Source organism: Canis aureus, chromosome 3 (assembly GCF_053574225.1).
Source record: "Canis aureus isolate CA01 chromosome 3, VMU_Caureus_v.1.0, whole genome shotgun sequence".
In the NCBI taxonomy this organism is placed as follows: domain Eukaryota; kingdom Metazoa; phylum Chordata; class Mammalia; order Carnivora; family Canidae; genus Canis; species Canis aureus.
Genome location: NC_135613.1, coordinates 20,357,456 through 20,370,435, shown reverse-complemented (window position 1 = coordinate 20,370,435; position 12,980 = coordinate 20,357,456). Strand labels below are relative to the sequence as shown.

The 12,980-nt window shown below is 40.3% G+C and overlaps 1 protein-coding gene across 2 annotated transcripts in view; it reads right to left on the bottom strand.

The window, feature by feature from the left end:
- CDH13 (cadherin 13) overlaps positions 1-12,980 on the bottom strand; it is a 1,003,185-nt gene that overhangs the window by 142,752 nt on the left and 847,453 nt on the right. For both annotated transcript variants that reach the window (XM_077890995.1, XM_077890996.1), the window contains one exon: positions 4,232-4,372. In XM_077890995.1, coding sequence (XP_077747121.1) covers positions 4,232-4,372 — 141 coding nt within the window. The remainder of the gene's footprint in view (positions 1-4,231; positions 4,373-12,980) is intronic.

Sequence of the window (12,980 nt, the reverse complement as noted above, 5' to 3'; positions counted from 1 at the left end):
GTAATGTGATACTTCAAACATAGCAAAAGTTCCCTTAGAATTCATCAAATAGCCAAAAAAAAAAAATATCCTAAGTTATTAAGTTTAAATCACCAATCACCATATTAACGTAAAACCTGAATATTAACGTAAAACCTGAGTATTAACGTAAAACCTGAATGTTAATATTAATTAATTAATATTAATATTAATTAGAAAAATGAAGAAAAACTCAAAGTCTGAAACTAACATTTAGTTGAATCATTATGTAAAATCTATTAGGAAAGCTCACATATAACTCTCTACAGGGAGATAAGAACTTCAAATACAAATTTCATGAAAGTCAATGATTAAAAATTGATTTCATATATCAACAATAAGTTTAAGTATGACTTTGGCTATCATATCCAGTGACACAGTTTTAATGTTAAGATTATCTTCAGGAAGCATTTTTAGCAAATCCTGAATTATTGAGTGCTTCCTAGGACCATGACCAAAAATAAGAGAGATGGGGCCTTGCCCTTCAGCAAGCTTATAGTCCATGTAAATAAACACAATGGAAAAAACAGATGAGCTGACTTTGCATTGAGAAATTACTTTAAAAAATAACCTTTAAATTATCTCCTTCCTCAGTAACAACTCCTATACTGTCCACAGCAGCAACATGCCAACTAAAGATGGAGTTCTCAGGCTCTCTTACAGATAAGGGAGGCTAAAGAGATGCAAGCAAAAGTCGTGTGGGTTTCTGAGGAAGCTCTTCAAATGACATTTACTTAGGTGGCAGGTCCTTCTTTGCCCTTCTCATTTCCTTTTTCTTTCTTCCTATTATATGGACATAATGGCTGGTGCTGCAGTGACCCTATTGTACTAGGAGCCATCCTCAGAGAAGGTAGAGAAGAAAGATAAGAGGAATCTGGGAAGCCATGAGGATGTCATGACTTCACACACTGGTCTGGGGACTGTCTACCTACACACTTTTATGTGAAAGAAACCATACCTCTACCTCATTTAACACAGTGTTATTTCCAGACTCTGTTATTTGTGGTCACATATAACTTCTTTCAAACAGATAGCAAAATTAATATCTTTACAGATGGAAGACCACATCAAAAAGAAGGAAAACAAACAAACCAACAAAACAACCATACATTCCTATGAACTTCTAAAGAAATGTTCTAATATAGATATAGAAACTTATATAAGACAACATCTTCTTGGATAATTTTTCTAAACATCCTCAAATCAAAACGACTACTATTTCCATCCTGGAATGATTAAACCTTGACTTTCATCTCTAAACACTATTTCAGCTTCAAGATCCTAAGTGACATGTTTCCTCTCTGTTCCTCGTGTATCCTATTGTCCTATCTTTTCCACATCCCAGAGACCACTGCACTGGGCTGAGTTCTCTTCGGGTGTTCTCCATCCCTCCTTAGCAGATGTGTCTTGGCCTGTTTTGCTTCTGTTCATAGTGATGCATTTTACTGATTCTGCTATCTCTCCTCCAGAATTTCTTCTCCCCTTGAACTCTAGGTTCTTAACCATTGATTTCAAAGTGCTTAATTAATCAGGTTCATAGATCACATTAGAGGAAAACAGCAGCCTTTCAACATGGGGAAGAGATGCCCCTTTGGATTAAGAATGTCAGTTGACCTTTTAATTTTAGAAATATTATCATCATCATATCATCATCTTGCTCAGCACCACCATCTTGCTCACCACCATCTTCTTCATCACTGCTTTCATCCCACCACTGTCCAAATCATCACCTTCCTCAACCCCACTGTTCTCATTACCAACACACTAGAGAACAGTTGGTGACCAGCACTATCTAAATGCTTTTCATCACCAGCTCATTTCATGTTCCTAAGAACCTAATGAGGTAGGTTTTATTGTCAGCCCCATCAATAGGTGAATAAATCATAATATAGATGATTAATATTCTCATATCCATGATGGGATTTGAATCCAGTTCTGGTTCTAGAGCCATCTCTTGCCCTCTGTGTTATATACTACCTCTGGCAATTCTGGCATCCAAAATGTATGAATCCCTTTTCAACAACAAAGAAATCAGTCTTTTAGGAATATGATAGAAAATCTAACTGTGAATTTAATTTGTCCATCATTGGACAAAGACCATTTTGGGGCATCTAATATCCAAGAGGGAGAGTTTGATGTATTCCTCTAGTTTTATTTCTTATATCTCTGTATGAGCTAAGACATCACTTTTGCCCTGTGGGAATCTCAAGTCTTCTGTCCAATGTCCATTTGAAGAGAAGTTCTGTGCCTTTGCCAATACCCACAGGTGAATACATTTTCCATGACGCTACTCAGTGCCTCTTACTCTTCACTTCAGATCGATGTTAAGTTTTTCCTTGAAGTCAGTGGTATTAACAACAATACAAATCTCTCACTCATGGTATTTGGTTTGTGACTAGGTACACACTTATTTTTTCCTGAGTCACAGAAGCTAGATAGAGCTGCACTGAAGTAACTAATTAGTCCCACACGCCTGGTAACATTGATATGTCTTCTTATTTTATACTGGGGTTATGCAATTTTAATTTTCATTACTATGTCTATATTGAATATACCCTTTAGCACTTTTTTGGAAATAGCTTTGGAAATAGAAATTTTGTAGGTAAACCAGTATCCCCAGTGAATATCCCATGGGACACCAGCTCAGTGAGCCATGATGAGATGACCCAGGAAAAGTTATTCCCAGGGCCAAAGATGTCTAAAAAACCCTATAGACTATACCTGCCCCTCTTAGAGAAGCCAAGCATTTGAAAGGCTTCTAGAAGTGCTTCACCAAAAGAAATCTTTTTGCTATTCAACTCAGTGTTCCCCCATCTAGCTGACCCTGAAGTCTTCCCTTGCCCCACAATCATGTAACTTGTGGAACTAGTTTTTTGGGTACCAATTTGGGCAACCCGGGAATAGTGAAAAATCTGTTTTAGCAGTCATAGGAATGTGTCATGGAAAACAAAAGAATGAGGCCATATCAGCTACTTTGGCCTCTGCCATGTTGAGGTTGGAATCCTGAGTGCCCAAGAGCTCCCTGGGAAAGGGGGTGGGTTTCTGACCCTGGATGAGTCACACAGGCAGGGCTGCTTGGATGGAGAGGGCACTGGGGAGCCAGAGTACCCACCTCTCTTGAGCCATCTGGAGTAGCCCTGGGACTCTTGACAGAGGGGTGGGGCAACTGCAAATCCAGACATAGGCTTTTTTCTGAATGTTAGGGAAGGAGGGTAGAAAACATCAACCATAGATAAGGAAGCACAACACTGCAGTTAATGGCATGGCTCACTGGTAGCTGTGTTCATATCCCATTTCTGTCGCTTATTCTTTCCATGACCTTGGAGCAGTTATCCAGATTCTTTGAGCTGAAAATAGCTCCCTTACTGGTAAAAAGTGGTTAATGAAACCAACCTCATGCAGTCAAATGAGGCAATGAATCAAAAGTGGAGTGCCCCGTTGTTGTTGGATGCACAGCAAAGGCTCAGCCAATAACAAAGGCTATCTTTACTGACTCTATGCTCTTGGTCAGTAAGAGGGGTGTCAAATCCTTAGCTCTGGCAGGGACGTCACAAAGAAACCATGGCATTAGCATATTTCCATCAGATGCATGGTGCAAATAACTTCCTAGTTTGGATACAAATTCAGAAACTGAATGTAATTTTGTGTACTCAGCCCATTCCAAAACATTGCTCCATTGGAATAAATGGGGACCAGCAAACATGATCCATAATCCTAAAAGCACAAGAGCCAAGAATACATAATGGTTCTTCCGGACAAGCTAACTTGGTTGTTATTTATAAGCTCCTGGGCCACCTTGTTATTGCCGAGAAAATCTGCTTTACCTTCTCACTGCTGTTCCGTCTGGCCTCTCAATCTGTACTTGCTGAAAAAAATACTTATTGTTATGCTAAAATCACAATGGGACTCATATAACTCAGCGCTAAATAACACCCATAAAACTATGAAAATGGCACTTTGGCATTAAAAGTTATTTTCTTATGGACTTTAACAAGATTCAGTGCTTTTGTTCTCACAATGCTCTTTTCAGCTTTACATACACACAAAAGATACAAACGTGAAAAAATATGAAAGAGCAAAACAACAGCCCCTCTCCCACAAGGAGTGTTTTGTTTTGCAAACTGGGAGCTAGCAGGGACTGCAGTACATGGAATTAATGCTGATCAGCAATCAGAGCTGTGACCAGCAGAGGTGGTGGGCGGTGGGCGTTTACCTCTTTCTTGGTGAATTTCGGAGAGTGATCATTTTTGTCATCGATCATGATTGTCGCTGTGGCTGTGCCTGTTAATCCAACATCCAGTCCAGCCATGTCTTGAGCCTCGATGATCAACTCATACTTGGGGTTTTCCAGAGTCTGTACAGCAAAAACACAACAGACAAGATGGGATTTAGGTTTGGGCTGCCACCTGGGATAGGTGTCACGAGGGCTGCTCCATGCCCTCCTCCATTAGGGCAGGAATCTCACACCCACAGAGCTTGCACCTGTTTTGCATAACTGTGCCTTTGGAATCTCTCCAATACAAGACTGTCATGATTCATAGACTGGCCGCAGTTGTTGGGATGGAATCTATTTTCTGTCCTTATTTAAAGGGGCATTCAGTACATTCCGGACTGTTTCAGGCTTTGGGCATACAATGAATGTTTGATGTATATACCCATTTACGTCATTTCACAGTGATCTCATGAAACTGATCTATATTGGAGGTCAAGGATGATGATGACATTGGGACAAAGATGGCAGCTCTAGGAACTCACATTTACTGAACAACCTGATAGCCAGGCATTGGATACTGGATTTTGTACCTAATCTTTCCAACAAGTGTGTTAGGGTGCATTAATGGTTCCCATTTTACAGGTAAAAAAAATCCCAACTGAGGTTTAGAGTCATTTCTTTCATGTTATTTGTAGTCATTTTGTCTTTCACATTACATTAAATTTGGAAAATGCATTTTAATCCATGAATATTTTGACAGCTATTCTGCTACCATGTTTAAACATTCAAAACAACTAACCAAATGGTCTTGATCCCAAGACTCATAAATAGCAACTCCTGCCTTTAAATTGTCTTTTGGGATGGATTTGCTTGTCTTGGCCAAAAGCACCCCATTCTTTTTCTGGTAAGGCAGCACTCCACATTTCCTTCGGAGATCTGCCCAACACTTATTCTTTGCCGATGTGGTTTGGGTTGGATTGCCATTCCCCAACCTCTACCCAGCCAATTTTTGGGACAAGCCCTAATTGGAAGAAGAAAGTAAGTAAGTGTATGCCATTCCAGGGGCATGGTGATGCTTCCAGGCTCAGGACCTGTGTTTGACATCTGGGAGAAGGAAGCTATGTGTCCCTGTGGTAAGAGCCTGGAAGCATTTGGCCTGGGAGCTATCCCATGACCACAGTTAGGGTGGGGTGAGGAAGTCCATCTGAGAATGAAGCCAATCTTCTGATAGAACTTAGACTTGAACTCTGGAGTTAAAGAAATGTTTTCCAGTGATTGCATTGGGTCACTTTATCATGCCATGCCTGAAGTCAGTCTTGCCTATGGACTTTTTAGCTAATTATGGCATTAATTTTCCTTATTTACTTAAACCATTTTAGAGTGTTTTCTTAATCACTCACAGAGTTCAAGTTGAATCACCTTCAATAACAAAAATAAATGGTCCTACCCATTGTAAATAGTCCTGCCGGTATGACAGCTTCAAAGGCTATTGCTTATACCAACCAATAATTAAGAAATAGCATGGGAAGCAAAAAACAAAAACACAGTGGGGATCTAGAATTTCCTTCTAAAGCCAAAAATTTACATGGTAAATTTTAATAGCTCAATGCTAGCTGTCCCCAAAACTTTCCAGTATTTTTAAAGGGTAGTTGTCTCCCTAGGGCATCTTTAATTGGTTGTTTCTTAACTAAGAGCTACTAAGCTACTAACTTAAGGAGTAGGAGTTATGTTGTATGGTTTGGAAGGCTCTAAACTCTTAAATTTGAGAGAAGGAGTAGGATGCTGATACACTCCTTGGACAGGATTTTTCACAATATTTTCCACTCCCCAGCTCTATTGAAATATAGTCAACATATAATATTGTGTGAGTTTAAGGTGTACATATGATGATTTGATACATGTATGTATTGTGAGCTTCATGGGGATGGAAGGTCACACAATTCTCCAACTGTTGAGTACAAACAGAATTTAATGCTGCATCTAGCTCCAGGTGATTCTGGCTGTGCCCAGTTCAGTTCCATCTACTCTCAAGCCAAAGCTGGAAAATCATCAGCTTAATATTAGTGACTTTCTGCTTATCATCACCCACAAGTTGGATCGGATTTACTATTTGCCATAAATTCTGCAGCTGGACTGTATGAAACCAATAAATTGGTTCCATTTTCAAAATCTTTCCTGAGCATCTCTGGACATATAACCATCAGGCAGGTCTAATTTCTTGTACAATATTTCTACTATTCTAATAAAACATTACATGATTCTGGAAGTATTGAGTCATAAAAATTAGAAATCATATGAGTTTTTCTGATATTGATGGGATCTTGGGAAACTCAATAGTCATTTTCCCCATGTAGTGTTACTTACCAATATTATTCCCTAACATCATTTTAACGGTTGCATAAAATATAATCATATGCATAACTTATAATTTACTTCATCATCTTCTATTATTAGGACTTTAGGTTATTTCTAGTATTTAAAATTTTTTGACAATTTCAAATAACACTGTGGTGAACATCTTTATTCTGGAAGCTTTCAATATACTTTGACTATTTATTTTTTGAATGATAGATTCCAAGAACTAAGTCAAAGAGTGCAAACATTTTAATGTTCTTTATAGTTGACCATTGAACAATGCAGGGGTAAGGGGTGCCCAACTCCCATGCTGTTGAAAATGCATGTAACTTGACTCCCCAAAAAGCTAACTAGCAATAGCCTCCTATTGATTGGAAGCCTTACGGATAACATAAATAATCATTACATATTTTATATGTCATATAACATACTGTATTCTTACCATAAAGTAGGCTAGAAAAAAGAAAATGTTATTAAGAGAATCATAAGGAAGAGAAGATGCATACTTAGTGTTGTACCATAGTTACTGAAAGAAATCCATGTATAATCCACACCGTGCAAATCAGTGTTGTTCATGAGTGACCTGTATTTGTATTTCAGTACTGTTTACCTAGAAGACCTGACCAATTTTCCTATCAGTCCTGCCATAACATTTAGTTTAGGGCATGGCTTCTCCCTAAAGAACAGTTGACTCCCATGAAGCACATTAGGGGTTGAGCATTGTTTTGGGATCACTATCTAACATGGCTGTGAATCCCTCCCTGCATTGCCCTGCCCTAACATGCAGTGCAGTTTATTGTGGACACACCTCACAGGAGAGCTTCAAACACAACTGTAGTGCACACTTGCTGCTCTGCTTTCCCAGTGTCCACTCCCTCTTCCCCTTGGACCTGTGCCATCATTCCTTTGGGGGCCTTACCCCTTCCTCACTCTCAGCATAGGTGGAATTCAGGTAGGGTTGACTCCATCTGTGATGGAGACATGGTCATGTGGCTCAGGCCTGGACAATCAGGATCTCCCATTCCCATGATCTTATGATGAGCATGTAAACCAAGTTAGGCTACCCAGGACTGAAACTCAGTTCCAGGACATACTTTTTTTAATATGCTTAGGTAAAAGAGTTCTCTTCCTGTTGGACTTGGAGGTGGTTGGACACAAATCTGGAGCTGGTAGTGGCCATTTGCAAGCATACAGAGAAAGTCAGCATGAGGAAGAAGACAACACAGAACCACCCAGAGGTAGACACAGAATTCTTTCAACTTTATTCGAATCATTTAATAGTGATCCTTGAGGGCAGAATTTCCCCCTCATATTTTATAGGTTCTAGGAGCTAATAAACTTCTTCTTTCCCTAAGACATCTAAATTAAATATCCATGAGTAGCAACAAGGGAGTTTTGACTAATATTGCAACTAATGCTGTGATCAATTATCTGGTTGTTTGCAAGAAAGTGTGAGAGCCATTGTATCACCCTACGGTATCACAATAGGCTCTTCACAACAGCATTCCAGTCATCTCATGCATACATTATTTTTTCCATTTCCCCTCTGTAGAAATATTTTTTTTGGACCAGAGAGAGTTATTCTAATTTTTCCTTCATTAGTTTTTACGTCCATTTAACTGGAAGTTATTAAACATCTAGTCTAAATATTGTGCTGGGTGCTGGGGATATAGGGATGGAAAACAGGGTCATTTCTTCAAGAAGCTGAGAGAAGTTTGAGTCAAGCACAGACATAGTCTCAAATAACAGCAACAAAGTAAAGTCAGAGCTAAGAAGAGACATGTACAAATTCTTATGATAGCTCAAAGGAAGGATGCATTGGCCTAACTCTCTTGTAATTTAACAAATCTTATAAATAATTTTAAAAAATGAACCAGCCAATTCCCGTCTCCTGAAGTAAATAAAACTTTATGACTGCAATGAGAAATAGATTGATTAACCTAGTAGAAAATCGATTAGACAATTAAGGACATAGATTGCATGGTTTGGGATGAGATATTCCCAAAGTCTCAATTTTCTGGCAAACTTATGGCTGCTATTAACACATGTTTTTATTATTGGAGAAATATCCAGTTATTGTAAGGAAGATAGAAACAATACTGTCATTTCTAGAGCAGAAGGTGAAGACTGTCCTCCACCTTCCCCCAGCCTCATCTCTGAGAGGCAACTATCATTACTAGTTGTCTCCTTTTCATACACATCTCACGTATGCGTGTGTGCACACGCACACACTTTAAACGCACACATGTTTAAATAAATGATACCATCCACACAGCTGTGCAAGTTTTTCTGCTCTATCACGGCCGTCCCCGGGCTTATGGGTGTGTCTGTTCTTTTTCACACCTGTATTTGAGCCAACTATCTGGACCCACCACCCTACTGCATGGCCACTCATTGAGGTGTTTCCAAGTTTTCTTCCTTACAAGCAACTCTTAAGATAAAAAGTCCACTGGCCTATCATATTTTGGGATATTTCTTTTCTGTGATCAACAGTATTGCTTTTCCATGACCCCTATAACAAAAACCAAACAACAGACAGTCAAAGCTGCCTCCTTTGCAAGGTAAAAGACTCAGAGAGAATGTCGCCTGAATCCCCTCCCTCTGTGCAATGGGAAGAGCTTCTGCTCACCTCTGACCCACTTCCCCTGCCAGCTGAGCCTTCTCCAGGAAGTCTTCCATAAATCCCTAGCTCCTGTAGTCACTCCTACTTGAAGCATTCGTACATGTGCTCATTTCTGTACCACACAGCAGTCACTTGCCTTTGTTCCTCTGTTGGAAAAGACTTCTAAGCAGCCCACCGCTGCCCCATTCTCTAGGAAGGATCATTGATGTAGAGAAACAGGCCTTGGTGGCCATGTGTCATATCTGTCTCCCTTGCACTAGTTGACAAACCACACATAACTCCCTAATCATAGCTGGGACAATCAGATTCTGGAAATACAATGTGCAAAATAAAATGTGCACCAAATAAAATGTGCAGTCGGGTACCAGGAAGAGAGGAGGCAGGGCAAACCCATTTGCCTCTCCCCACGTTACTCCCAGGCCCAGGAGAGGGATTTTGCTTTCTGGAGTGCTTTGGTAGGAAACTTCCCACCCTGATATTTCTCTCTGCTCATGAGGAAGGCACCCTGCCTCTGGCAGAGGAGGCCTTCAGCTGTCCAGCTGTCCTGTCACTTGGTGGGTGAACTGAACAGAAGGTTGGAAGCCCCACTATCCTCTCAAGACTAAGCTGCTGTATCTCAGGACAAGGATTTCACCTGATAATCTTGTGTTTATTTCTCTCAACTGGTTCAGGTCTCAGTGGGGACATGGGTGTGGTCACTCCAATAGAAAGAGTCTTTCAGGCTGAGTTAGGCTGAAGGTGCTGCTCTAACCAGAAAGGAGCCGTGCCGCTGAGATCTGGGACTGTACTGCCTCCTACCTCCTACTCTTCCCTGCAACACACTCCAGGGTTTGCTCAGGAGAGCTTTTGGTGCCGAAGCCAGCCAGAATCAGTTTCCGTCACGTGCACCCAAAGGCACCTGGAGTGAAGCCAATGCTCCTTGTTCACCAAACCATATTTCTTTTGACTCCGGGGCATACAGCAAGGCTGTGAGATGAACTTATGGGACTGATTCTGGCCAATGGGATGCGGGCAGAAGTGATACTGGCATGACCTCTAAATCTCCCATTTAGTCCTTCATGTTTTCCATTTCCCAGAAAGGAAGAAGCCTGGATCTCCAAATGACTATGTGGAGCAGAGCCACTTTTCCGGCCTGCTTCAGACTGTGATGTGAACAAGACACAAAACATTCTTCAGGTTTAAGGGAAGTGGATTGCAGTGCTTAGCCTACCCTGACTAATATGAAGGCTATGTTTCCTGTTGGGTTTTATTTTGAATGCTCATTTACTATCTCTCTATGTGGATGACAAAGTTTTCAAGGGCAAGGACCATGCTTTTGACCCCACCACCTAGCCAGTACGCAGCAAACAAGGTGGGCGATTTACTTTCATTACCGTTAATGATGATATATTACTGTTTCCCTGAACCAAATTATATCTCAGAGGTCTGAGCATATCAGTGGCATTTCCAAACCAGAGTCATTTATTCTCAGGGAATGGCTTATGCTTTGGGGAGCTCTAGCTCAAGGAGATAGGATTTTATTCTGACCAAGAAATGCACTGTGTCAAAACCGGGGAAATTAAATTGGCTGCTCTGATTTTATTTTAAGCTATTTGATCTGTAAGACATATTGAAGAGAGTCAAGCTGCTCTCTTGGTTTGAATCCTGCAGTCATACACTTTGTTTTGCATCTGCTACTTTCTCTTGGGTATCTAGTAGCTACCACTTAATAGATAGCCCAGGAACAAAAAGAAGATGGCATATTTACAAGAAAAAGCCTTGGGTGTATCTCCATAGACACAGGCCAGGTTCACTGATCACACTGATTTAAAAACCAAACATTTTCTCTTGAAAAAAAAAAAAACAGAATCAAGCCATGTTATTAAATATGGCACATAATCAATCACTGGACCCTTGATGTTTTACACAGCTCCAGTGACATCCATACGAGGATGCATTTAACGGAACATTTATCACTAATAACAAGTGTAATGGGAGCTGTGGGGGGAATCAACAAACTAATGTTACATGGAGAAAGGTTTTGCCATTAACCCACACAGCACCCCATCGTTCTGTTGCCTGGTCTTGAACATTGTCCACATCCTTCCTTATACTTTGTCCAGACTGGATTTCTTCCCATGATACCCGGCTTTTTCTCAATTTTGACTTTTCTACCTCTACTTCTTCAGCCTCATTCCTGTTCATTTGCCCCTGGTCATTATTCTCTGCACTAAAGCTCCATGAAGGCATTGACCTGACTGCAGAACAGAGTGGACCTTACTGCATAGCATTTAGGAAGCATCTCTACCACTTAGTGGCTGAGTCATCCGGTAAAGTTACTTAACTTGTTATTGACTCAGTTTTCCCACCTGTAAAATGAGGCGAGTAATAATACTTCTAGTGTAAGGGAGGATAAAAGTAGGTAACATAAAGTGCAAATCACGGAGGCTGGCACATATGTAAGTTCTCCATAGATGACTGCTGTTACTCTGCAGTAGAATCTTTGGAAAGTCTTTTAAAGGTGTAGCAAGAAATTGCATGTAGCCTCCAGGATCAGTCCAAAGACATTGGATGCTGCCACCAACCACTGAACTGGGTCCTTCCCAGTCAAACCTTTTGATGACACTGCATATTGAGGGCAGACACATGGATTGCAGTTTTATGAGAGTCCATAAAGTGAATGACACAGCTGAGCTATGTCCAGACTCCTGAACACAGAAGCTGTGAGATAATACTTACAGTAATAAATACTTACTGTTTGAAGTCATTACATTTTGGGGTAATTTGTTATTCAGCAATAAATAACCAATACGGTTTTTGCCCCTCAGCACTTATCACAGTCTGTAATATTCTTGTTTATTGATTTCTTGTTTATTGGCTGTCTTAACTCTGACCATTTGAGCTCCACGAGGTCAGGGACATTGTCATGTTTAGAGTTTTATCTCCCAGCTACTGATTCAGTACCTGGTACATCAGAGTTATGCAATAATTAGTCAATTCTAGATATGTTTTTCTAAACTAATGAATTACTAGAGTGGTGTATCTATAATGCTTAACAACAGATCCTCCTGGTTTGTAGTGTTTGTCAATCTTGATGGTTTAAATACACTCCTACTGTGGCTGATTTCGAACTACCAACAAGCTATCACTGATTGTATGGTATAAATGATCCTCCCTTATCCACGGTTTTGATTTTTGTGGTTTCTGTTACCTGTGGTCCACCACAGTCGGGAATCAAATCATGGTGTCTGGAGGTCAAAAGCACCCCAATGCCACATTGAGTGTCTACATAATTCCCCTCACCCCCCTCTCATCAGGAGGCCTTTTATCATCTTGCATCATGGCCTGAAGAAGGATAAGTACAGTACAATAAGATATTTTGGGAGGGAGAGAGAGAGAGAGAACACAGTTACATGACTTATATTATTTTAACTGTTCTGTTATTTCATTATTTTTGTTAATCTCTTACTGTGCCTAATTTATAAATTAAACTCTATCATAGGTATGTATGTACAGGAAAAAACATGGTCCCTATCAGGTTCTGCACGCTCTACGGTTTCAGGCACCCACTGGGGGTCTTGGAACACATGCCTTGCAGGCCAGGAGAGACTACTGTGGAAGCAGTCGGTTACTGTGAGCCCATGAGAGCTGCTCTATCTTATCAATTGTGCTTTAGGAGTCAAGGAAGTCTGTCTTTTTCAATAAATCCCTCTGTCATCTAACATTTAAGGCATTGTTGATGAGAAATCTTAACATGAGGTTTACAGTGAAGATGCAGTGGAATTCATTTAT